Here is a 24,962-nt window from a genome sequence, read left to right on the forward strand (position 1 = left end):
ACTCAAGTGGCCAATTGTTATGATTTTTTTTCTTAATTCTTTCATCAGACATGGGCGTGACTGGCAAGGCCAGCATTTGTTGCCCATCCCTAATTGCCCTTGAACTGAGTGGCTTGCTAGGCCATTTCAGAGGGCAGTTAAGAGTCAACCACATTGCTGTGGGCCTGGAGTCACACATAGGCTGGACCAGGTAAGGATGGCAGATTTCCTTCCCAGGGAGGCAGTGGTGTATAGTGGTATTGTCGCTAGGCTAGTAATGCAGAGACCCAGGGTAATACTCTGGGGACCCAGGTTCGAATCCCACCACAGCAGATGGTGGAATTTGAATTCAATTAAAACCAGGAATTAAAAGTCTGATGATGACGATGAAACCATTGTCAGTTGTTATAAAAACCCATCTGCTTCACTAATGCCCTTTAGGGAAGGAAATCTGCCATACTTACCTGGTCTGGCCTACATGTGTCTCCAGCAAGGTGGTTGACTCTTAAATGCCCTCTGAAATGGCCTGGCAAGCCACTCGGTTGTATCAAACCATGACAAAGTCACAAAAAAGGAATGAAATCGGACGGACCACCCGGCATCGACCTCGGCACCGGAAGCAACAATGGTAAAACCAGCGCTGTCAACTCTGCAAAGTCTTCCTTACTAACATCTGGGGGCTAGTGCCAAAACTGGGAGAGTTGTCACAAAGACTAGTCAAGCAACAGCCTGACATAGTCATCCTCATAGAATCATACCTTACAGACAATGTCCCAGATTCCACCATCACCATCCCTGGGTATGTCCTGTCCCACTGGCAGGACAGACCCAGCAGAGGTGGCAGCACAGTGATATACAGGCAGAAGGGTATGGTCCTGGGAGTTCTCAACATCGACTCCGGACCCCATGAAGTCTCATGGCATCAGGTCAAACATGGGAAAGGAAACCTCCTGCTGACTACCACGTACTACCCTCCCTCAGCTGATGAATCAGTGCTCCTCCATGTTAAACACCACTTGGAGGAAGCATTGAGGGTGGCAAGGGCGCAGAATGTACTCTGGATGGGGGACATCACCAGTGGCTCGGTAGCACCACTACTGACGGAGCTGGCCGAGTCCTGAGGACATAGCTGCTAGACTGAGTCTGCGGCAGGTGGTGAGAGAACCAACGAGAGGGAAAAACATACTTGACCTCATCCTCACCAAGCTGCCTGTCGCAGATACATCTGTCCATGACAGTATCAATAGAAGTGACCACTAAACAGTCCCTGGGGAGACGAAGACCCATCTTCACATTGAGAATACCCTTCATCATGTTGTGTGGTATTATCACTGTACTAAATGGGATAGATTTCAAACAGATCTAGCAACTCAAGACTGGGCATCCATGAGGTGCTGTGGGCCATCAGCAGCAGCAGAATTGTATTCAAACACAACCTGTAACCTCATGGTCCAGCATATCCCCCACTCTACCATTACCATCAAGCCGTGGGATCAACTCTGATTCAATGAAGAGTGTGGAGGGCATGCCAGGAGCAGCACCAGGCATACCTAAAAATGAGGTGCCAACCTGGTGAAGCTATAACACAGGACTACTTGCATGCCAAACAGCATAAGCGGCAAGTGATAGACAGAGCGAAGCAATTCCATAACCAACGGATTAGATCTAAGCCCTGCAGACCTGATACGTCCAGTTGTGAATGGTGGTGGACAATTAAACAACTCACTGGAGGAGGAGGCTCCACAAATATCCCCATCCTCAATGATGGAGGAGCCCAGCACATCAGTGCAAAAGATAAGGCTGAAGCATTTGCAACAATCTTCAGCCAGAATTGCCGAGTGGATGATCCATCTCAGCCTCCTCCGGTGGTCCCCAGCATCACAGATGCCAGTCTTCAGCCAATTCGATTCACTCCATGGGATATCAAGAAACAGCTGAAGGCACTGGATATTGCAAAGGCTATGGGCCCTGACAATATTCCACCCCTAGCCAAGCTGTTCCAGTACAGCAACAACACTGGCATCAACCCGGCTATGTGGAAAATTGCCCAGGTGTGTCCTGTACACAAAAAGCAGGACAAATCCAACACGGCCAATTACCGCCCCATCAGTCTACTCTTGATCATCAGTAAAGTAATAGAAGGGATCATCAACAGTGCTATCAAGTGGCACTTGCTTAGCAATAACCTGCTCACTGATGCCCAGTTTGGGTTCTGCCTTGGTTCAAAAATGGACAACAGCTGAACTCCAGAACTGGAGGAGAGAGTGACTGCCCTTGACTTCAAAGCCGCATTTGACCGAGTGTGACCTCAAGGAGCCCGAGACAAACTGGAGTCAATGGGAATCAGGGGGAAAACTCTCCGCTGGTTGGAGTCATACCTAGCACAAAGGAAGATGGTTGTGGTTGATGGAGGTCAGTCATCTCAGCTCCAGGACATCACTGCAGGAGTTCCTCAGGGTAGTGTCCTAGGCCCAACCATCTTCAGCTGCTTCATCAATGACCTTCCTTCCATCATAAGGTCAGAGGTGGGGATGTTCGCTGATGATTGCACAATGTTCAGCACCATTCGTGACTCCTCGGATACTGAAACAGTCCATGTCCAAATGCAGCAAGACCTGGACTATATCCAGGTTTGGGCTGACTATTGGCAAGTAACATTCGCGCCACACAAGTGCCAGGCAATGACCATCTCCAACAGGAGAGAATCCAACTATTGCCTCTTGATGTTCATTGGCATTACCATCACTGAATCCCCCAATATCAACATCCTGGGGGTTACCATTGACCAGAAACTGAACTGGACTAGCCACATAAATACTGTGGCTACAAGAGCAGGTCAGAGGCTAGGAATCCTGCCGTGAGTAACTCACCTCCTGACTCCCCAAAGCCTGTCCACCATCTACAAGGCACAAGTCAGGAGTGTGATAGAATACTCTCCACTTGCCTGGATGTGTGTAGCTCCCACATCACTCAAGAAGCTCGACACCATCCAGGACATAGCAGCCCGCTTGATTGGCACCACATCCACAAACATTCACTTCCTCCACAACTGATGCACAGTGGCAGCAGTGTGTGTACCATCTACAAGATGCACTGCAGGAACTCACCAAGGCTCCTTTGACAACACTTTCCAAGGACAAGGGCAGGAGACACATGGGAATACCACTGCCTGGAAGTTCACCTCCAAGTCACTCACCATCCTGAAATATATTGCCATTCCTTCACTGTCGCTGGGTCAAAATCCTGGAACTCCCTCCCTAACAGCACTGTGGGTGTACCTACACCACAGGGACTGCAGTGGTTCAAGAAGGCAGCTCACCACCACTTTCTCAAGGGCAACTAGGGATGGACAATAAATGCTGGTTTAGCCAGAGACGCCCACATCCCATGAATGAAAGAAATAAAAAGGATGTTAATGAACCAGATGGGTTTTTGCAACAGTTGATGATAGTTTCATTGTCACCATCACTGAGACTAATTCCAGACTTATTACTCTAAATTCCACCAGTTGCTATGGTGGGATTTTAACCTGTGTTACTAGAGAATTAGCCAGGGTCTCTGCATTACTAGTGCAGTGACATTACCACTGTGCCACCATCTCCCCTTTAAACCCAGCAGATCATAGTGGGCCATTCAATTGCAGGTGGCAGCCGTAAGATCATTTCTGTCTTCATTTGACCTACACACTCTTCCTCCAGAGGTCACTGAATAGTGGTTGAAACCGGGCTGTGTGGCTCTGCTCTGTTCTATTTCCTGTGTTCCCTTCTGGTGGGACTGTTTGAAGTTGCGGGGAGAGCGTTTGCTGATCGTGTAGTTTGATTCCACAAAAACGCATCTCTCTGAAGTTACAAAAGCTCCTGTTGGTGTACCCTTTTCCCTGCTCAGGAAAGTCGGACTTTGGATTCGGTGCCAAGGTCTGTGTTTGTCTTACTGTGTGCATGTACCAGCTTCCGTTGTGAAGTACCTTGTAACTGGAGTCAGGCCCACGAGCCGTGACATTGTAGAGAAATGCTGAAGGATGATTCTTTTCTTCCAGTTCTATCTTTGGATGTTTTGGAATGTGGGTGTAAGAACTGATCATACAAGATTTATGAATTGGTGATTGCTCCCAGCAAATGTTGCCTTTTTTAAAAAAAATCTGTCATTATTCTCACATTTTAAACCTCTCCCAATTTTTCTCAGAAGGAATTCCCTGGAGATGAATGCAGTGGTGTTCCCAGAGCTCTGTATTGGGACCACTGTTCTTTTTGATATATATGAATGATCTGGACTTGGTTCTTGGGGACATGTAAGCCTGGATGAGTGCAGCTCCCACAACACTCAAGAAGCTCAACACCGTCCAGGACAAAGCAGCCCGCTTGATTGGCACCCCATCCACAAACATTCACTCCCTCCACCACCGACGCACAGTAACAGCAGTGTGTACCATCTGCAAGATGCACTGCAGCAACTCACCAAGGCTCCTTCGACAGCACCTTCCAAACCCACTACCACCTAGATGGGCAAGGGCAGCAGATGCGTGGGAACGCCAGATTTTTGCTCCTGGGTCAGTTGTGCAGAGATGGGGGAATTCCCCACTCAGTGACCCCAACCTTTAAAAATGGCCGCCCGCAGTTCTGACTTTAGTTCCGGGGGAAGAGGGGACGGGGTGGGGGCCAGTTGGATTAGAAGTCGTGCCTGCCTTGCCCCCGGAATGAGTGCGAAGGCTGCTGTGGGCAGAGGCAGGCTGGCTGGAAGGCCTGCCTCTGTGCTCTGTCACTTAGTTGAATTGAATTTTTTATAAAATTATTTAAACAAAAAACAGCCCTTCAGCCCTTGCCCATCAGTCCCCTCACACACTCCCCATGCCCCATCATGCCCCCACCCACCTCCCCCTTGGCCTCTCACACACCCTATGCCAACCCATGCCCCTCTATCCACCCCCATGGCCTCTTATAGTCCCTATCTCAACTTAGTGCCAACTCATACCAACCCATGCCCCTGACCCACCACCCTTTGCCCTTACCCCCTCCATGTCAACTCACCTAGTGTCCCTTGACAGTTCCTTGACAGCTTTGACAGTTCCAATGAGTTTATTCACTTTTTGCGCACAATCTTGTTTAACTTTAATGATTGCAAAGGGTGCATTACCTCACCTAACAGGTGCCTTACATGTCCCAAAGGTGTCCTGGGACCATATCCAAAGGGGTACCTTATCTCTCCAAAGGGATACCCTGGCTATCCAAATGAATCCACCACGTTCAGATCTCCTCTTCCCTGGTCTAATCTGCTCCGGGTTTCACGTTCTTGGCCTCCCAAAATCCCACTTCAGAGGAGGAGGATTACTCAAAATAATGTAAAAGGCCATTTCAAACAAAACAAAGAACGGGGCTCATTTCCAGAGGGATATAATTGAAAATCAGAAAAGGTAGGCCGGATTTTTGCCACCGAGACGGCTAGCTCAAGTTGGGAAATTTCCCAGCGGTATACCCGCCTCAGTATAAAGTGCCCCTTGACGTGCTATTTTCAGTAAGGGGAGGCAGGGGTTCTGCTGCCCCCAGACGTAGATCGGAGGTCACCACAGGAGCAGCTGAGTGCTGAGGTGGGTTTGTTAAAAGGCTCACCTCATTTCTCTGGGTCTTTGTCCCACTTGTTTGGTAATTTTTTAAGCCCTCTATCCCTCACCCCTCATGCCCTGGCACCCTCCCCAACATTTCCCCACCCCCCCCCATGCCCCCATACCAACTCAATGCCAACTCATGCCTGCCTCCCACCCATTCTCCTATGACCCCATACAGCTTCCATGCCAAGTCAATGCCAACTCATGGCCATTACATGTTACTCACAATGAGAGGTTGTGGTGGAAGAATTAATCCAGGCTGGTCTTTTGGTTCAAGCTGGTTTATTTTCAAGGCAACTCCTCAGTGCTACTGACTTCTAAGTAGCCTCCACACAATGTGTTCCACCTGTATCTTTTTATTCTGTTTAGATGGGATAATCAATGCCCATCACTTGTTTAACTAGCAATTGTCTTTAACAAGGTGATTCCCGGGCAGCGTGATTATTTATACATTGACATTACATGCCCATTCACTGAAACTACACTATACACTGAACCAATGAACCCCACAACTCCACTGACATGTGTGAAACTGCTTAAAAACACCCATTCTGAATTTTAAAAAAACTGGTGTTCCTACAGCTCTATAAAAGTGTCAGTCAACCAGACCATTAAGGTTTCAATAACAGAAGCTTTAAGCACTTGACACATCTTAATCTTGTGCAAATAACTTTGAGACGTTGACAAAAGAGATCACAGAGAAGACAACTTTATTATGTCAATCAAGTTCTCTGCATCTGTGTAAACAAACTTGTCCTTCTAGGTGGTAGTGGTTGTGGGTTTGGAAGGTGCTGTCTAAGGAGGCTTGGTGAGTTGCTGCAGTGCATCATGTAGATGGTACACACTGCTGCTACTGTGCATCGGTGGTGGATGGGATGCTAAGCAAGCGAGCTGCTTTGCCCTTGTCCTCAGGAAAGATAAAATTAATCAGCCTGTGACATGGCACTTGTGGGGTGCAGATGTTAACATCTGTCCAATGACAGGTGATTCTCGCTGATTGAAGTCCCATGAGGCCCACATGCCTCTCAAATATTCTGTCTAAGCAGCTCTGTGCATCCCTGACTGACTCAGTGACCCATGACCTTACTATTATTTTCTTTTTTTTGTCCTTCCCCAAGCAAGTTCCCTTTATAATCTCAGGAGCAGTTGAAGAAAAAATTCTGAAGAAAAGTCCAAATACACACGCGTGGGGAGAACAAAATGAGTCATATAGCTATTAGGAAGAGAGTCCAAACTTTTTCCCGGTGCTCAGAATGTAGGCGGCAGCATTGAGAATGGGCAACCCCTACTTGACAGGCAGTGTACCCTGTGTCGGCCTCCATCAAAACAAGAGTTAATGGACTTCCTCAGAGAAAGCTTCAGTTGGCCCAGAGGTGCAAAGGTATAAATTGCTCAGAAGTAATGCCAGCTGCCTTGGAAGATATTTCACCACAACATCCTGGAAACTGTCACAAGCCTGGCATACGTCAGCCTGAGTGCCAGTTACTGGTCTAAAAACCGCACCAAAGATTAGAGCAAAAAGCTGCATCAGACGTTTGTCAGAAACTCTCGATTTACCGAGGTTGCACCTCAAAAAAAGAGAATCTCATCAGCATCCCCCCCCCTCCACCCGCTTGACATTCAACCCTTACCATCGCTGAATCCCCCATCATCCATTACCATTGATGAGAAATTTAATTGGATCAGCCACATAAATACTGTGGCTACAAGAGCAGATCAGAGGCTGGGAACCCTGCGGTGAGTAACTCACTTCCTGACTCCACAAAGCCTGTCCACCATCTACAAGGCACAAGTCAGGAGTGTGATGGGATACTCTCCACTTGCCTGGATGAGTGCAGCTCCAACAACACTCAAGAAGCTTGACACCACCCAGGACAAAGCAGCCCACTTGATTGTCACCACATCCACAAACATTCATTCCTTCCACCTCTAACGCACAGTGGCAGCAGTGTGTGTACCATCTACAAGATGCACTCACCAAGGCTCCTTCGACAGCTCCATCCAAACCCACAACCTCTACCACCTTGAAGGACAAGGGCAGCAGATACATGGGAACACCACCACCTGGAAGTTCTCCTCCAAGCCACTCACCATCCTGACTTGGAAATATATCGCCGTTCCTTCACTGTCACTGGGTCAAAATCCTGGAACTCCCTCCCTCACATGGACTGCAGCAGTTCAAGAAGGCAGCGCACCACCACCTTCTCAAGGGCAACTAGGGATGCCAGCAATGCCCAGATCACAAATGCAAATACTTCATGCCACCAGTGCAATGGAGGCAAGATATTTGGGAATTGGTCTTACTTTGCATTTTTGGCTCCATCTTGAGCAGAACTGACCCCAGTCTGTCACTTTCTGAACTTGAATGCAAACCATGGAAACTGCTAAATTGACGCCCATGCAATGGTTAAATATTTTGACCAGCTCTGCAATCTCAGTTTCTCTTGTCCGTTTGCGTTGAGATTCCCAAAATTGGAAGCAACCCTTTTCTCAGGAATTTCCAACTCTGGGTGGTTGAAGCTGCTTTCCAGTGCAACTGTGCACGGTGACCTCTGGACTGGGTGTTCACGTCTGTGGTTAGCCGGCATGGTGAGTTCCCTAACTGTTAAGTGGAGGATGTTGGTGGAGGTCTGGCAGCTCACCAAGAAGCAGGGGTAATTGGAGAGTGACTCAACTCATTCCTGATGGCTGACTTGGGTGTTCCTTTGGAGAGCTTGGTGCAAATCACATCATTGGTAACTAAAGGGAGGGATGCCTTTTTATTTAAATGACCTTTTTTGACCTACCATGTGTGCCACAAATTAAAAGCGAGCCTTTACTGGCTCCCCAACCTTGCCAAATGTTAGCAGATCGCATTGATAGTTACTGGAGCTGTTGAGTTCATTCCCCACACCCTCTACCCCACCCCACTCCACTCCCCTTCTCCCACCACCGCCCACACACAGATTTATCTCGCAGGCTGGATTCCACGACAAGGGCGGAGCACATGTGAAAGCAATTCGCCACAAATGTTCTTGTCGCCTGCCTCTTTGCTGACTGAGCAATTTGGCCATCACACTGCCCCCTTGTGCAGGAGGGTGGGGTGAGCGCTGTCAGAAGGATGCTAGCAGCTGGAGATGGTGATGGCCCTTTGCTGAGACCAGGGCCCACTCTCACTCCTGTGCTCCCGTGAGCTAGCAATGGTCTGCTCCTGTTTCTGGGAGGCACCTGCCAACATTTGGTGGTTATCTGAACAAATGTAATTATTTGAAACAAGCGACTGTGATAAGAATAATTATCTGATTCTGAGTTGTATGGGACTCATTTTAGTACAATTGTACAGAGATTTCATTACTTAAGTTTTCTCATCTCGGCCTATGATATTTATAGAATGGCTAAAGGGACTAAACTGTCTGAAACCTACTGCCAGCTGCCTGTTATCCATCGTGCCTCTTAATCTGCTGAGTAAATTGTCTCTCCGTGCAATTAATGTGACCAATATACAGACTATCTCTGTTCCTGTAACCTGGTGAGCAGTGCCTTTTTTGTGATCTCAGGATAGCCCCAAAGCGTTTGGCTTGGGCCCGAGAGCAGTCACAGTTGTCACGTAGGCAAACATGGCAATCTGTTTGCGCACAGCAAGATCCCAGAAATAGCGATGAGATGAATGAGCAGCGAATCTGCTTTAGGCTGGCCGGGACACCAGGGAGAACTCCCCTGCTCTTTTATTTTGAACAGTATTACGAGATTATTCGTGCCCGTCCCAGCATGGGGCCTCAGTTTAGCATCTGATCCTTAGGCAAGGCAGCACTCCCTCAATACTGCACTAGTGTGTGAGCCCTGGGCCATATAACGTTTGGGAGTGTGACACCAACCCTGCAACGTTCTGACCAATACTTGCAAGCAAGAGATACTGTACCTGAGATGAGAGCCTTACCATGAAGTATCTGTAACATGGACTGTATTATAACTTGAGAGGCTTGTAGTGAGGGAGGGGCGTGCAACTGGAGTAGATTGATATGGAGTTGTATTTAAGGTGAGCTACCTTCCCACAGAATATACTGTTTAATACTTTGCTTTTGCCATCCTTTGCACCTCATGCCACTTTTGTTGGTTTTGGCCTTCTTGTGCCACTTCCTGATTGCCTGGCAAAGATGGGCATGCACTTGGGCAGCTCTGAGGAATTTGTGTGGCTAGTGTTAGGCCAGTATATGTGAGAGCAGCCCTGATTGGTTCTTCATCTATTTTTCATCCCTTCCTGTGCCCCCTATCCCCATACACACCGTGGAGGTGCCCATTGCTTGGCTCTCCCCTCACCTGCCATTCCCCTCTCCACCCGATGACCTGGCTATGGGTTGAGGTGAACTCATGATGGCCAGCTTGCATTGCCTGCATCATGCCACACCTTGGCACAGCATATGGGTACTGCTGGCTCTCTTGCTGTTTTGTTACTTGTTCCAATATCGAGTGTTTCTGATCTTTTGCACACCCAGTCCATGTGAAGCCCCACATGTAAAATGCCACCTCCTGCGTAGCAGTGAGCTTTGAACAGCACTGATTTGAGCCCCAAGTAGGGCAAGGGATTAATGCACTGCCACTACCCTTGTGGGTATGGGTTCAATCCTGACCCAGGTTGATGGGGTTAGCTGGTGGACGTAGGCTGGGACACACTCCGAAAAGAATTGGGCAATCTCCATCTAGCGCCCAGCGAACTCTGGCTTACATGGGCACTGAAGTATTGATCTCACCCAGAGAGGCTGCGAGGAGTACTGGTATGGGTAAGGGAAAGGTCACATTGATGCAGGAGGAGTGAGATCGGTCTTAAATTCTAGAAGAAGAGCAGAGACCGTTTTCATTTCATATGGGCTATTTTATTCTGCCTGCTAGTGCTCAGTGCTCTTTCTTTATTCATTCACAGGGATGTGAGCATCGCTGGCTAGGCCTGTATTTTCTTGCTCATCCCTAATTGCCCCTTGAGAAGGTAGTGGTGTGCCGCCGCCTTGGACTGCTGCAGTCCAGGTGATGTAGGTACACCCACAGTGCTGACACTGGGGGCTTAATTTTTGGATCCCACCAGGGCCAAGATCGAAGCTGGGTCAGAGCTAAAACAAAATTGTCACACCAGCAAGCATGCTGCGCGCCCCCCCCCCCCCCGGGCTTCATTCTGCCTCCAGGTCATTTGTGCATATTTTAATTTAACTTTAAAAAAGATGGAGGGAGGGCGCCACCCTCTTGAAGCACCCTCTCTCTCACTTACCTGCCATCGCAGCCTGCTGCTCCTTTCAAGCAGGAAGGCCTCTGATTGGCCTTCCTGGGGAAGGCCTCTGATTGGCCTTCCTGGGGAAGGCCTCTGATTGGCCTTCCTGGGGAAAATCACAGTGACTGACTGTTCCCACCCGGAGCAGGCTTCTGACCCGTTTCAGCCCGATGGCGGAGTTTAAGAAGCCCACGTGGAAAATCCTGCCCTGGGACCTGAAATGGAAAGTGTTCCATAATCCAGGACTCAAATCCTCAACCTTATCCAACACACACATTCAGCAAGTTATTGCTAGTTATTATCATCATTAGTGCTGTCATTTTGCCATAATATTCACAACATCCAGTTATTATTTGAGCTACTTTATTTAAGCGATTTGGTTGGTTGGAAGGGGCACAGGGCACATTCACCAAAATTATACTGGGGCATAAAGGGTTAACTTACGAAACACCAGGGCTCAGCATTTGCGCTTGATTGCGCTGGTTTTCCCAGCGCAGTTCGCCTGTTAATGGCATAGCTGGCGCAAAAGTTTGCGCGATTTTAAGTGCAAATTGCGTTCAGTGTAAATAGAGGTTCTGCAATCTTTTTGCATTGGCTTTAGAAGCATTATGATAAAAGCAGACCCTTGCCCCAAAACTGGCTGCGTGCCACGGGGTGAATGAATTAGCTTGGTGATTTTCTGCTAATTATGCTCGGATGTGGGCTTCCCAGAAGGCTTGCAAAATCAAATTGGATCTTTTGGAGGCACAGACACTAATGGGTACATTCAGGAGGTTATGTTTGTTAATAGGGTCCAAACCGATTGGTGAAGTAGAAAAAAAGACACAGCTTTTCTTTATTGAGAGAGTTCATTGACTTGTTCAGTCTCACAGCTCTCCTCCCACACAACCCAGTTTCCCAGGTATCCCCGATTTATACGCTCTTTTTAACCAAAAAAAAATAAACAAATTAACAGAGGTGACAGTCCCTAATGGGGCACTGTAATAAAACAAAACTTTAAAGGAAACTTACATAATTAAATTGAAAAGTTGTTCCCGGGGCCAGCCCCTGAGGTGCCCACCGGCCGCAGAAGGACTCACGTGCACCAGCAGACACCGCGTGCTCCCTCTCCAGGGACACCCAACTACGAACATAGCCACGGGAGAGGGGCAGATGACCCTCTTAACTGCCTGCTGCCTGGATCTGTTGATAGCTACCTTGGCCAGGCCCAGAAGCAGGCTTACAAAGAGGTCATCCTCCCTCCTCACACCCCTTACGCATCAGGTGACCAAAGATCAGGAACGTGGGGCTGAAGTGCAACCAAAATTTGAGGAGCAGCCCCTTCAAATTGCTAAAAAGGAGCTGCAACCTCTGGCAATCTATATATACACGGAACACAGACTCCTCAAGACAACAGAAAACACATACAGCCTGGGAGCTTGTGAACCACCTTAACCTTCTATTGCATGGGACTGCTGCATGCAACACCCTCCACACCAGGTCCCCGATATCCCCTATTCATATACTCTTTTAGAAACCAGAGAAGGGCTTATGTTCAAAGATAATTAACACCCATCACCTGTTTCTCTTAACCTGAACAATGTAATTGACATTAACAAACCTTAACGATATAATTAACAAGATAATAACATTAAACCTGTATAAAACATTGGTTCGACCTCAATTTCAGTCTTGAGTCCAGGTCTGGACACCACACATTAGGAAGGCATTGGAGAGGATGCAGTAAAGATTCATCAGAATGGTTCGGGGGATGAGGAACTTCAGTTATGAAGAGAGATTTGGAGAAGCCGGGACTGTTCTCCTTGGAGAAGAGAAGGTTGAGAGGAGATTCGTTAGAGGTATTCAAAATCACGAGGGGTCTGGACAGAGTAGATCGAGAGAAACTGTCCCCTCTCATGTAAGGATCAAGAACGAGAGGGCACAGGTTTAAAGTAATTAGTGAAAGAAGCAATGGTGACATGATGACCTTTTCACGCAGCAAGTGGTTAGGGCCTTTTTAATTCGTTCAAGGGAAGTGGGCATCGCTGGCTGGGCCAGCATTTGTTGCCCATCCCTAGTTGCCCTTGAGAAGGTGGTGGTGAGCTGCCTTCTTGAACCGCTGCAGTCCATGTGGTGTAGGTACACCCACAGTGCTGTTAGGGAGGGAGTTCCAGGATTTTGACCCAGCGACAGTGAAGGAACGGCGATATATTTCCAAATCAGGATGGTGAGTGGCTTGGAGGGGAACTTCCAGGTGGTGGTGTTCCCATGTGTCTGCTGCCCTTGTCCTTCTAGATGGTAGTGGTTTTGGGTTTGGAAGGTGCTGCCGAAGGAGCTTGGTGAGTTGCTGCAGTGCATCTTGTAGATGGCACACACTCCATCGGTGGTGGAGTTGGCCAGGCTAATTAGGGAAAATAGAACTGGAAAGTTCTTTTCTGGTCCCCTTAGGTAATCAAAACTATTCCAGGAGATCACACAGGCCTTGCTTTATGTTACAGGATACCCACATCTTTATGAGGGGACCTCTGTGCCCGCCAGAGGCAGCTGCAGGTCTGGGTTGAAGGAGTACAAGTGGTGCTACAAGAAAGGTGGTGGAGAGGTAGGGTAGGATTTTCACTGAGGGCCTGTGAATCCAGGCTCAAATCCAGGTCAGAAGCCTGCTGCACTGTGTGGGGAGGTGGTCAGTCAGTCTGTGATTTTTTCGTGGAGCAGGCATTTAATGGCCTGAGGGTGGGTGGACCCTAGAAGCCGGAGGGCTATTCGGAGGCCTACCAGCGTGAAAGGAGCGGCAGGCTGCTACAGTAGGTAAGTAAGGGGGAGGGTGCTTCAAAATGGAGGTGCCCTCTTCAATTTTTTTAAACTTGAGATAGAAAATTGCTTTTGCAGCCAGGTAACCGCTGTAGGGTGGGAACCCCCCCTTACAGGGCAGCCTGGGGCTGATGCTACACCCAAGCAGGCAGGGAGGGCCTCTGGGCCTGTCTGAAGCACTAATCCCCTGGGCTGCCTCCAGGCAGCTAAATTGGCCCCCACTGCCTCTGGGAACCTGGAGGCTAATGGGAACATCCAAATTGGCCTCTTTCAATAGGCCTTAATTAGTTTAATTGGCTACCTGCTCCTTGTGGTGGGTAGTCCTGTTACCCTCCCACCCCATCCCACCTCTGCGAAAATGGCCCGGGGGTGGGATTTAGCTGCAGCAGTGAGACACTAGCCAGCGGTGCTATTTTTAGCGCATGCCCGCCCGCCTCCATTGTTAGCCTCTGCTGGGGCTCAAAACCCAGCCCTTAGTGTCTGTGTCTGGCCCTGGTAGTAATTGTGTCCATATATTCCTTAGTGGTGGAGAGAGGTTGTGTGAAGGATGGAGGAGAAGCTTCAGGGGCGTGTGTTGTCAAAAGTTACAGAGGCCCAGCTAATAACTATGTCTGCAATGTAGAGGCTACTAGCCCAGTGCCTTAAAGCCTCACCATTCAAGGGAGTTACGTTCCTGTGAAACTGCTCAAATGGCGAAATTGCGAACAATGAACATGCTTTCCAACGGGAGTCCAATAGACAAGTTCCAGCAATTCGAGGGCAGCATTGGTTAGTGCAGTTACTGTACAGCAAATCGTGGTGGAGCCTCTGAGCTCCACATTGGAACAGAAAAAGCTAACAAAAGAATCATCTCTTAATATCCAAGACAAGTCTTGAAAATTTTAAAAAGGGACAAGCCTCATTTAAGAAAAACATGAATCACCTCAAAACTGGCAGACAAGCGTAAAACTTAAAAACAGATGATTGCAAAATATTTTCATTTGAACAATGACGAAGTAACATTCTCTTTGACTCTGGCTATTGTGCACTATCCCTCCTCTCACCCCCAAGTTTGACTGAATCAGATGTTGACGCATTTACATAAAAAGACAAAATGAATCAATGAACGTTTCAAAATTGAACAGAACGGTTACTGCAGCTCAGGAGTGAGAGATTCGGACATTTCTGACATTCCCAGGTTAATCTCTCCGTCTGGGCAGCTCTTCAGCTGCAACCATTCCAGGCACCGCTTCTCACCCCCATCGGAAAGGTGCTTTTATAAAAAAAAGGGAATTAAATGTCCACGGCCAGCACTAATAGCAGGAATCCGCTTCCAGAGACTTTGACACCATCTCCACGTTAAAACACACCGAGGTCCCTGTTCCATCATGGCTGCTGTCCCCAAGCGCCAACCATTCACCACGGCCAAATCCGTCCGGAATGGAATTAATAAAATGGAACATGTTTCATTTTGAATAAAGTATCTTTAATGAGAGAGGGAAAAAAAAACACAGGTAAGCAAACAATTGCTCATGCAGTGGGTGGTCTGGTGTACAAAGGCTTTAGCATGGGTAAGCGAATACACAAGCAAGGAAGTCATGAAAGGTGGAACTTTACTGTACTCAAAAGGCAACACAACATTATTACGTTAATGAGGTTGTTGGAAGTTTTTTTTCTTTTGAAAGAGAGTTCAGGAATATTTTCTGCAGCATTAGAGAGTTAACTGACTCTGGCTGTCACGCAATGCAGAACTTTCCATCGTCTGCACTTCTAAGTTTTACTAGATTTCAGCATTAAGAGTGAATTTTTCTTTTCTGATGAGTCATGGGTTGTGTCCCAGTTTTACCACAAAAAATAACGATTCAAGTTCAAGTTTGTCAAGCTGATACTGAGTGGCTGTGATTGCTAAACCCAACGGAAAACCTCAGCCTAACCACACACCAGTTTATCACGCTATTCAATACACCTGGAAACTGGAAGAGTCACATCGTCATGGGTGAGCTTTCACCTCCTACAGTATGTGGACCAGTGCTGCCCTTGAGAAAAAGAGAATGATGTTTGATTCAAGTGTGGATGTCTGACTTAGGGTTTCCCTATTCTGCAATAGGCATTTGAAAGTGGATAAGTTGAATGAGAATTCTTCGCTGTCTCGAAGGTTGTTTGGGATCCAATATGGTTGCCAATCCTGGAGGCACCAAAGGGCACTGCAGAGGTGAAACAGGCTCTGGCAATGTACAGTGTATTGTTTGCCTTTTTTGTTTACAATTCTGTGAATGGTTGGGTCAAAGTGGCATTAATTTTCACTCTCATAGAACCATAGCAGGCTATAGCTAAGAAGGAGCCCATTTGGCCCATTGTCCCTATGCTATCTTTGGATAGCTCTTTCCATTAGGCCCACTCACTGTCTCTTCCTAATACTCTTCCCCAGCCAGCATTGCTCTGCAAATATTTCCTCTTCAGGTATTTGTCCTGAGCCTCTTCCTGCAGTTTATGGTGGGCCTGTACTGTTGCAATGCAACCCATTTCTATTTCTTGCTCTGATTTTTCTTCTCCACTATCCCCACCTCCCCTCCCCATGGAAACATTAACTTCTTTCCTGACATATGGTTCATACAAGGTAGATGGTTCCACATCTGGCTGTTGCCATCCAGTGCCTGGCATGCGTGTCTCAGCCTTGGCAGCTCTAGCAGGCAATCTTCCTGTGAAGAAGATCACCTAGCCTGATCCCATTCTCAAACTGCCATACATAGACCATTTGGCCCATTGAGCCTGCTCCACCATTCAATATGATCATGGCTGATCTTGGTCTTCAACTCCATTCTCCCGCCTGCTCCCCATGTCCCTTAATTCCCTGGGAGACCAAAAATCCAGCTATCCCAGCCTTAAACGTGTTCAACGATGGAGCATCCACAACCCTCTGGGTTAGAGAACTCCAAAGATTCACAACCCTTTGAATGAAGAAATTTCTCCTCATCTCAGTCCTAAATGATCGGCCCCTTATCCTGAGACTGTGCCCCCGTGTTCTAGATTCCCCAGTCAGGGGAAACAATCTCTCAGTATCTACCCTGTCAAACCCCTTCAGAACCTTGTATGTTTCAATAAGATCACCTCTCATTCTTCTAAACTCCAGAGAATATAGACCCAATTTATTCAGCCTCTCATCATAGGACACCCCTCTCATCCCAGGGACCAATTGAGTGAACATTGGCTGTACCGCCTCCAATGTAAATATATCCTTCCTTAAATATGGAGACCAAAATTGCACACAGTATTCCAGATGTGGTCTCCACAAAACCTTGTACAATTGTAGTAAGGCTTCCTTATCCCTGTACTCCAGTCCCCTTACAATAAAGGTCAACATGACATTTGCCTTCCTAATTTCCTTGCTGTACCTGCATGCTAACTTTGTGTGTTCCTTGTGTGAGTACACCCACGTCCCTCTGTACATCAACATTTACAGGTTTCACCCCTTTTCAACAATATTCTGCTTTTCTATTCTTATAACCAAAGTGAATAATCTCACTCCTTCCCCATGTTATATTCCATCTGCCACCTTGTTGCTCACTCACTTAACCATTATAACTTTGTATCTAGCATGTCTATCTCTGTTATGCACTGCACAAAGACCTACTGCCTAATGGTGCTCGCTACAATGTGCACCACCTTCCAGACACCCCCCTGCCACATCCAAATGGTTGAGAATGCATCGACTCTGCTTAGGTGTGATTACTTATGCCTCTGCTGCATTGCTGCGCTAACCAAGAGTTGCATTGGCACATCACTCCGTTAATTAGATGTTGAGCTAAATATTGCCCGGAGTGAAAGCAGCCTTTCAGATTGCTCCAGCATTTATTCGTCACTATAGATAGGCTCAGTAATTCAAGGTGATAGCAGATCGGTGTCATATGGAAATGAAGCACCAGAAATTGCCACATTTCCAAGTTGAACTGTGACCCCTTCTGTTGGCCAACGAGTCCGAGCGTGGGACTTGAACCCAGAGTTTCTGGGTCAGAGGCAGGGGCACTACCAACTGAGCCACTAAGCCTCCCTTAACTAAACTTTGAGACCCATAGTTTGAAAATAGTGGCAACAAGTTCCAGAGTGCTATTTTCCTTTTTTAAAAATCATTTCACAGGATGTGGGTGTCGCTTGGAAGGCCAGCATTTATTGCCCGTCCCCGGATTCTGTTTTCTTTTAACTAATTATCACAATAGTAAGCCTGTTTCTCTTTGGGGACTCCTAGGTTGCAGATGGTAATGCAGGGGGGTAGGGGGGCAGCTTTGCAAAATGAAGCAGAATCCCAGCCTCGTTTTGTTTCCTGCCCACAGCCCTAAGGGCAGGACACTGGCACGAATGGACTTGACCAGCGCTGGCACGAGCAACTTGGCAGGGACGAGGCTAGCCGTGATTGGCTAGCCGTGGGCACACCCAGGTTGTGTTTGAGTTGGTGTTACAGTTGTGTTGGCAATGCTCAGGAGCCTTTACTCTATAAATAGACTGCGATATGAATGTTGCTGTGTAACCCTTTTGAATATCCTGCTCAGTAGGTGCACATGTACCGTTTTGGACAAGCTGCAGTTGCCTGTATGAACCCCAGGAATTCCGCGACGATTTCTTGCCCGCAAATCAGACATATTTTTGTGGGCTGGGTAATAGATCGATCTTTTGTTCAGTGGGCACGTGCCAGAGGTGGCTGGGTGCCCGCCGAACTGTCAAAGGCCTATTCAGGCCATTGGGAATGTAATGAAACCAATTGACAGCACTGCCCGTCTAACGTTAAGGTTGGTGGGCAGGTGAAGAGCCCAAGCGGGATGAGGTTTCCTGAAGGTTTATTAAATAAATTTAAAAATTTCCCGAAATATAAAAACATGTCCCGTCTCATGTGACACTTCACATGAGGGGACATGTTTAGATAACTTTTTAAATGCTTTATTTAATTATTTTAATATCAACTTAATCTCCCTGAGAGCTGAGCGCTACTGGCCGTGCGTCACGCTGGGCGGGCCTTAATTGGCTGTGGCCCGCTCCCGCCCAGCCCACCCAACATAGGCAAGTTTCTGGCCCATGAAACTGGGGACTGTCTCTCTCACATAAAAGCAAAATACTGCTGACGCTGGAAATCTGAAATAAAAACAGAAAATGCTTGGAAAAACTCAGCAGGTCTGGTAGCATCTGTGGAGAGAGAAACAGAGTTAACGTTACGAGTCCGTATGACTCTTCTTAAACTCCGACAAAGAGTCACACAGACTCGAAACATTAACTTTGTTTCTCTCTCCACTGATGCTGCCAGACCTGCTGAGTTTTTCCAGCATTTTCTGGTTTTTATTACTCTCTCTCTCTCATACCGTTCAAAATCAGTTCTAAGGCAGCTTTGACATCCATCACCTTGGGTTCTTGCCCTGCCCCTCATCATCCACTTGACATGTCCTATATTTACATTCAGAAATGTCAAGCGTGAATTAATTTTTGAAACTTACCAGCCCTTTCAGTTGAGAGGGGTGAAAGGAACAACAGGAGAATGCACATGGCCAACCAAGAATCACCCCCAATGCCCAGTGAATCTCAATAAGATCCACTTTTCAGTTACATTTCTTGTTAGTTGGAAATCGACAGCTCCTGTAATGCCAGGATAGAATATGTATGACCGGATGCCAAAATTGGTTGGAATCCTGATCTCAAAAGCTCTGTCAGTGAGAATATTTTAAATTCATTCTGAAGAAGAGTCACACAGACTCGAAACCTTCACTTTTTTTTCTCTCTCCACAGATGCTGTTAGACCCGTTGAGTTTTTCCAGCATTTTCTGTTTTTATTTTAAATTCATGTTGTCTAAGCGTTGATTGACTTTCACATTACCAAAGCTTTGCTGCTTTTAATAAAGAGTATGGTTAATTTAATTAGTTTAATTTGTGTAAAACCCTTTTGAAGATAAACATATACGCCACCCAGTATATTTTATGTCTACCGATAGATACAGATAGACTTGTACTATCTACTCTCATGCACACAAAGCCAGTTGACTGGTTGCCGCAATATAATTAGTCTTTCCAAGTCGTAGGATGATTTATGTAGTGAAATATTAGATTTGGCAGGATGTAAAGTTGCATTCGTATGTGTCACGAGGGATCCTAGACCCAGGGACTGACTTTGGTTGTGGGTTTGGCTTCACCAGAACTCTGAAGGGTTGCAAGTCCTTAAGGTTTCTGTTCTGGGTTGTACTCTTTTGGAGCTGAAGTTTTGGCCATCCTCAAAGTGAGCAAAATTCAACCATCTGGAGAGTAAGACCCAAGAGTTAATCCTTTAGTGGCATGACTCTGAATATTTTTCATTTCAATCAGCGTTGCACAGTAACTTTACGTTGAGGAAACCCCCAAGACTCAGCACCATTGACTGACTTTTGGACACTGGGTGACTCTTGGAAATGTTTGGGCACGAAAGAAATTAAGGGATATGGGGAGCGGGTAGGAAAGTGGAAATGAGATCGAAGATCAGCCACGATCTTATGGAATAGTGGAGCAGGCTCGATGGGCTGAATGGCCTACTCCTGCTCCTGTTTCTTATGCTCTTGTAGTTCTTTTGATGGGATTAGGTTTTATGCTTACAGTTTTCCACATGGTGAGCTCCTGATTTCAACTGCGCTACCTTAGCCAGTTGTCCATTTGAGGCCAGGCAATTGCCGACAGGAATATTGCAGTTGGGCAGACTGCCTGGAGTAGGTCATTCAGTTCCACCTACCTGCCTTGGTTCCATAGCTCAAGATACTCTTGCACAACAAAAATCTCTTAATCTCACTATTGAAATTTTCAATTGATCTTCAGCCTCACCAGCTTTCTGGTGCAGAGAGTTCCAGACTTCCATTGCCCTGTGTGTGGAAAAAGTGCTTCCTGACGTCAACCCTGGTTCTAATTTTAAGGTTATGCCCCTTATTCTGGACTTGCCCCCACCAGAGGAAATGGTTTCTCTCTATCTGTGCTATCAACTTCTTTAACCATCTTGAACACCTCAGTCAGATCACCCCTTAACCTTCTACACTTAAGGGAAAAGAAGGTCAGTCTATGCAAGGATAGAGACAGCACACATTGGAAAGAGCACAGTACTGGCAGATTGAGGGCTGCTCTTAGGTTGGGGATGAGATGTGCTTGGCATCATTCCATGCTGTTGTGGTCTGATCGCCTCAAAATGCTGTTACCTCAGTGATGCCAAGTGCCATTTTGCACCCTTCTCGCTCCTCCCAAATAAGTATTCATGCCAGTCAGACTTTCATTGGGGTACGAGAGAAGAAACATACAATAAATTTGTGGAGCTTCCCTGATTAGAGCTACAATAGTTGATCAGTCCAAGTTTTTTTGACCCTTGCTGAAAAGAGAGACATGTTACTGAAACTTTTTATCTTGCGTTCATCAGGACAAATGCATGAATGTCAAATTTCCAACGAACACAACAGTAAAGTGCATTTTTCACAGAGAAAAGGTTGAACAGTAAATACTTATATGTTTCACAAAAATGGAAAGTGCTGGAAATATTCAGCAGGCCTGACAGCATCTGTGGAGAGAAGAACAGAGTCAACATTTCAGGCCATGACTTGTTTCTCTCCCCACAGATGCTGTCAGACCTGCTGTGTATTTCCAGCATGTTCTGTTTTTATTTCAGATTCCCAGCATCTGCAGTATTTTGCTTTTGGAATACTTGTATTTATGTGGTTGTTTTATGCAGCTGAATTGCCTGAGTGCCTTATACAATGGATTACTTTGCAAGTGCAGTACCCAATAACCCAATGGTCATTCTTTGCCTGGAAACCATCCCACCCCCCACAAGCAGCAGTGAGACGAATGACCAGCTCGTGTGCTTTTGTGGTTTTGTTAGCTGAGGGAAGAATGTTGGCCAAGCAACACAAAATATCCTGTTCTCCTTTGGTTAGTGGTGAGGGATCTTGAACATCTACCAGAACAGGCAGACCGGCCCTTGATCTAACATTTCAAACAGAGGAAGATGCCTGTCTTGGTGTGGCGTGCAAACCTTCTGAGCCACAAGCACGAGTGCTCCCAACGGTGCCGGTTTAGGTAACAATAGGGCCGAAAATGGTCTCTCTATTTACAAGTCTTACGGGCTTTGGCACAAGCAGGTTAGTGCGCTGATACGTAGTTTGTTTCTCCTTCCAGTCCTAGCTAATAATCAAATTCTAAACAATAGTGGCACTCCATACTATTTCCTCTTCCTAGTGGTGAAATGGGGAGGGGTGGTGTAGTGGTAATGTCACTAGACTAGCAATCTAGAGGCCCAGACTAATTCTCTGGGGACATAGGTTCAAATCTCACCACAGCAGCTGGTGGAATTTAAATTCAATCTGGGATTGAAAGCTAGTCTTAGTAATGTAAGAAACACATGCCTGAAAACAAACTGTGCTTGACTGATTCTCTTTTTGCCGCCTAACAGTAGTTTGCTGGCAAAAAATTGAGAAGCGTTTCAAATTCTTGCTCCACTGAAATTCTGTAGAGTTGGACTGAATAGGAAGTGTCTTAGTCCATTGAAGAAAATTGTTTGCTATTTTTCACACCAACTGTGAACAACTGTCCTGTGCATGAATGAAAGAGATAAACAATTATGGTGCATTCTTGGCCAAATTAGTGTGTCCTGAGCTCATGGGAGTGTGCATTGGATTATACTACAATCCTGACTGATGGAGACATTTCCTGATGTACCGTGCACATTCTCGAAACCACCTCATCAACAATAAATGTATTCTTTTTAACCATAGCCCTCTCTAGAACACTCCCATAAAATCTTTGGTATCTATTGTTGTCTGAATGATACCGAAGTCATATAACCCACTCAGCTACAGAAACTTGCTCTTACGTAGTGCCATTATTACCAGGAAAACACCCCAAGGTGCTTCATAGAAGTGTGATCAGACAAAATTCGATGCAGGAGCCATTCGGAGCCACGATCTAAAGCTTGGCCAAAGAGATGGTTTTTCAGGAGGGACTTGAAGGAGGTGCCGAGACAGAGAGGTCTGGGAAGGGAATTCATGATGACGTTGCTGCCAATGGTGAGGCAACATATGCCACTTCCATCGCATGTTTTATTCCGGTGTCAAAGATTGTCCCCTAGCTAGTGATGTACTCCATCTCTGAGGAGGAGACCAATCAGAACGCTACCTTGATTTCAACTGGGCGGGATTGTAATTTAACCCAGGAACATTTTAAGTTATTGACCCGAACATAATAGAGGAAGGAGGAGAACGTAGAGGCCCTCAATAAAATCGAGTATTCTAGAATTTTCTTTCGTCATCAATCAATGGCTCCTGAAGTTGCTGCACGTTTCTTCCACCATGTGCATTTGTTCATCTGATTGTCTTCACATCCATTGTTTGTTGGTTTCTTCTGTGTTCTCAGCCTGTGTAAAGAGATAGCAACCCTCCACTTGTCACTTCAGTTCATGCCCATGCACTGTAAAACCCTTTTCATTCCATCTCCAATCTTTCTCAATATGAATCATTGCCCTTTCGAGGAAAGATGCCCCTTTCCCTCCCGTTTTTGCTTTCGCCTTCCCCTTGCATCCCTGCCCCAAGAATAGACCTGCAAAATGGCATCTGGGACCGAACAAGCTGATTATAGATTTCAACCTAATGTAACCCAGAAACTGAACTGGACCAGCCATATAAATACTGTGGCTACAAGAGCAGGTCAGAGGCTAGGAATCCTGCAGTGAGTAACTGCCCTCCTGACTCCCCAAAGCCTGTCCACCATCTACAAGGCACAAGACAGGAGTATGATGGAATGCTCTCCACTTGCCTGGATGAGTGCAGCTCCCACAACACTCAAGAAGCTCAACACCGTCCAGGACAAAGTAGCCTACTTGATTGGCACCCCATCCACAAACATTCACTCCCTCCACCATCAACACACAGTGGCAGCAGTGTGTACCATCGACAAGATGCACTGCAGCATCTCACCAAGGCTCCTTTGACTGCACCTTCCAAACCCACAACCACTACCATCTAGAAGGACAAGGGCAGCAGACACATGGGAACACCACCACCTGGAAGTTCCCCTCCAAGTCACTCACCATCCTGACTTGGAAATATATCGCTGTTCCTTCACTGTCGCTGGGTCAAAATCCTGGAACTCCTTCCCTAACAGCACTGTGGGTGTACCTACACCACATGGACTGCAGCGGTTCAAGGAGGCAGCTCACCACCACCTTCTCAAGGGGCAGTTAGGGATGGGCAATAAATGCTGGCCTAGTGAGCGGGGCCCACACACCATGAATGAATAAAAAAAACCTTGAAACAATTACTGTTGTTCTAGTACATTCTACATGGGGAAATGCTGGGGTTCATTACAGTCTAGTATGTCACATTTTTTTCCCATTAAATCCTGGTTACACTGCAAATGTCCATAGTTAAAGGGATGTTAGCCCAGATTTTCCAACTGGTATTAGCCAAACAGTATCTGATCTTGTTCTCACCCCCCATCCTATCTCTGTAACCTCCAGTCCTACTACTCTTTCAGAACTCTCCAGTCCTCCAATGCTACCTTTCCCAAATGAATTACTGTAATGAGAGTCCCCAAATTGCCTGACTTGTGTGACTCATGTTCCTAAGGCAAAACTTGGGGCCTGGATTTTTGACCCTTTCGCTAAATGTAGCCCCTGATCTGCAGCAGGTTATTGGGATGATTATATTGTTTGACCCGCTCCCAATGGAAGAAGCCTGGGGCCTTTACTAAATGAGGATCTCCTCCTTAATCTGCATTTGAAGAAAATACCTTGTTGTACTTACTTTCTAAGCAATGTTCACCCAATGCTTGCAATTGCCTTGCAGCTACTCTGGGACAAAAAAAGAGATGTCTGCCTGCAGAGCAGCCTGGCGACACCAGAGTGGACAAGTGGCTCCCGAACCTTGGCAATGTAGTGCTGTCAGAAGGGGAACTATTACTACAGGTAAAGGAAATTATGAAAGTGTTTGCCGATGTGGCTTTTATTTCTTCAGGCATCTATCTGGACACCTCAGCTGGATGGAAGGTTGGGTGTGGAGGATCGAACATGAGTAAAAAGAGCCTTGGGATTCAGAGCACATAATCCAAGCTGACACTCCAGTGCAGTACTGAAGGAGTGCTGCACTGTTAGGAGTGCAGTCTTTTGGACGAGACGTTAAACCAAGGCCCCATCTACCCTCTCTGGTGCACACGGAAGAACCCCCGGCACTATTGGAAGAAGCGTAACAAGTCCTCCCTCCAAGATCCCTCCCTTGGCGAATGCCGCCAAACAACATATTGATCGGCTATTTTTCTCATTTGCTGTTTGTGGGACCTTGGGCCAGGATTTTATGGCCCATCCCGCCTGGTGGGATATTACGGTCCTGCCGAACTTGATGGAGATTTAAA

The 24,962-nt window shown here is 46.8% G+C and overlaps 1 protein-coding gene across 1 annotated transcript in view; it reads left to right on the forward strand.

Moving 5' to 3' along the window:
* The window catches only part of LOC121273321 (aryl hydrocarbon receptor-like), a 100,190-nt gene that overhangs the window by 48,707 nt on the left and 26,521 nt on the right, over positions 1-24,962 (forward strand). Inside the window, exon 3 of the mRNA XM_041180456.1 lies at positions 24,401-24,519. Coding sequence (XP_041036390.1) covers positions 24,401-24,519 — 119 coding nt within the window. The remainder of the gene's footprint in view (positions 1-24,400; positions 24,520-24,962) is intronic.

The sequence above is a fragment of the Carcharodon carcharias genome, chromosome X (assembly GCF_017639515.1).
Source record: "Carcharodon carcharias isolate sCarCar2 chromosome X, sCarCar2.pri, whole genome shotgun sequence".
Taxonomy (NCBI): domain Eukaryota; kingdom Metazoa; phylum Chordata; class Chondrichthyes; order Lamniformes; family Lamnidae; genus Carcharodon; species Carcharodon carcharias.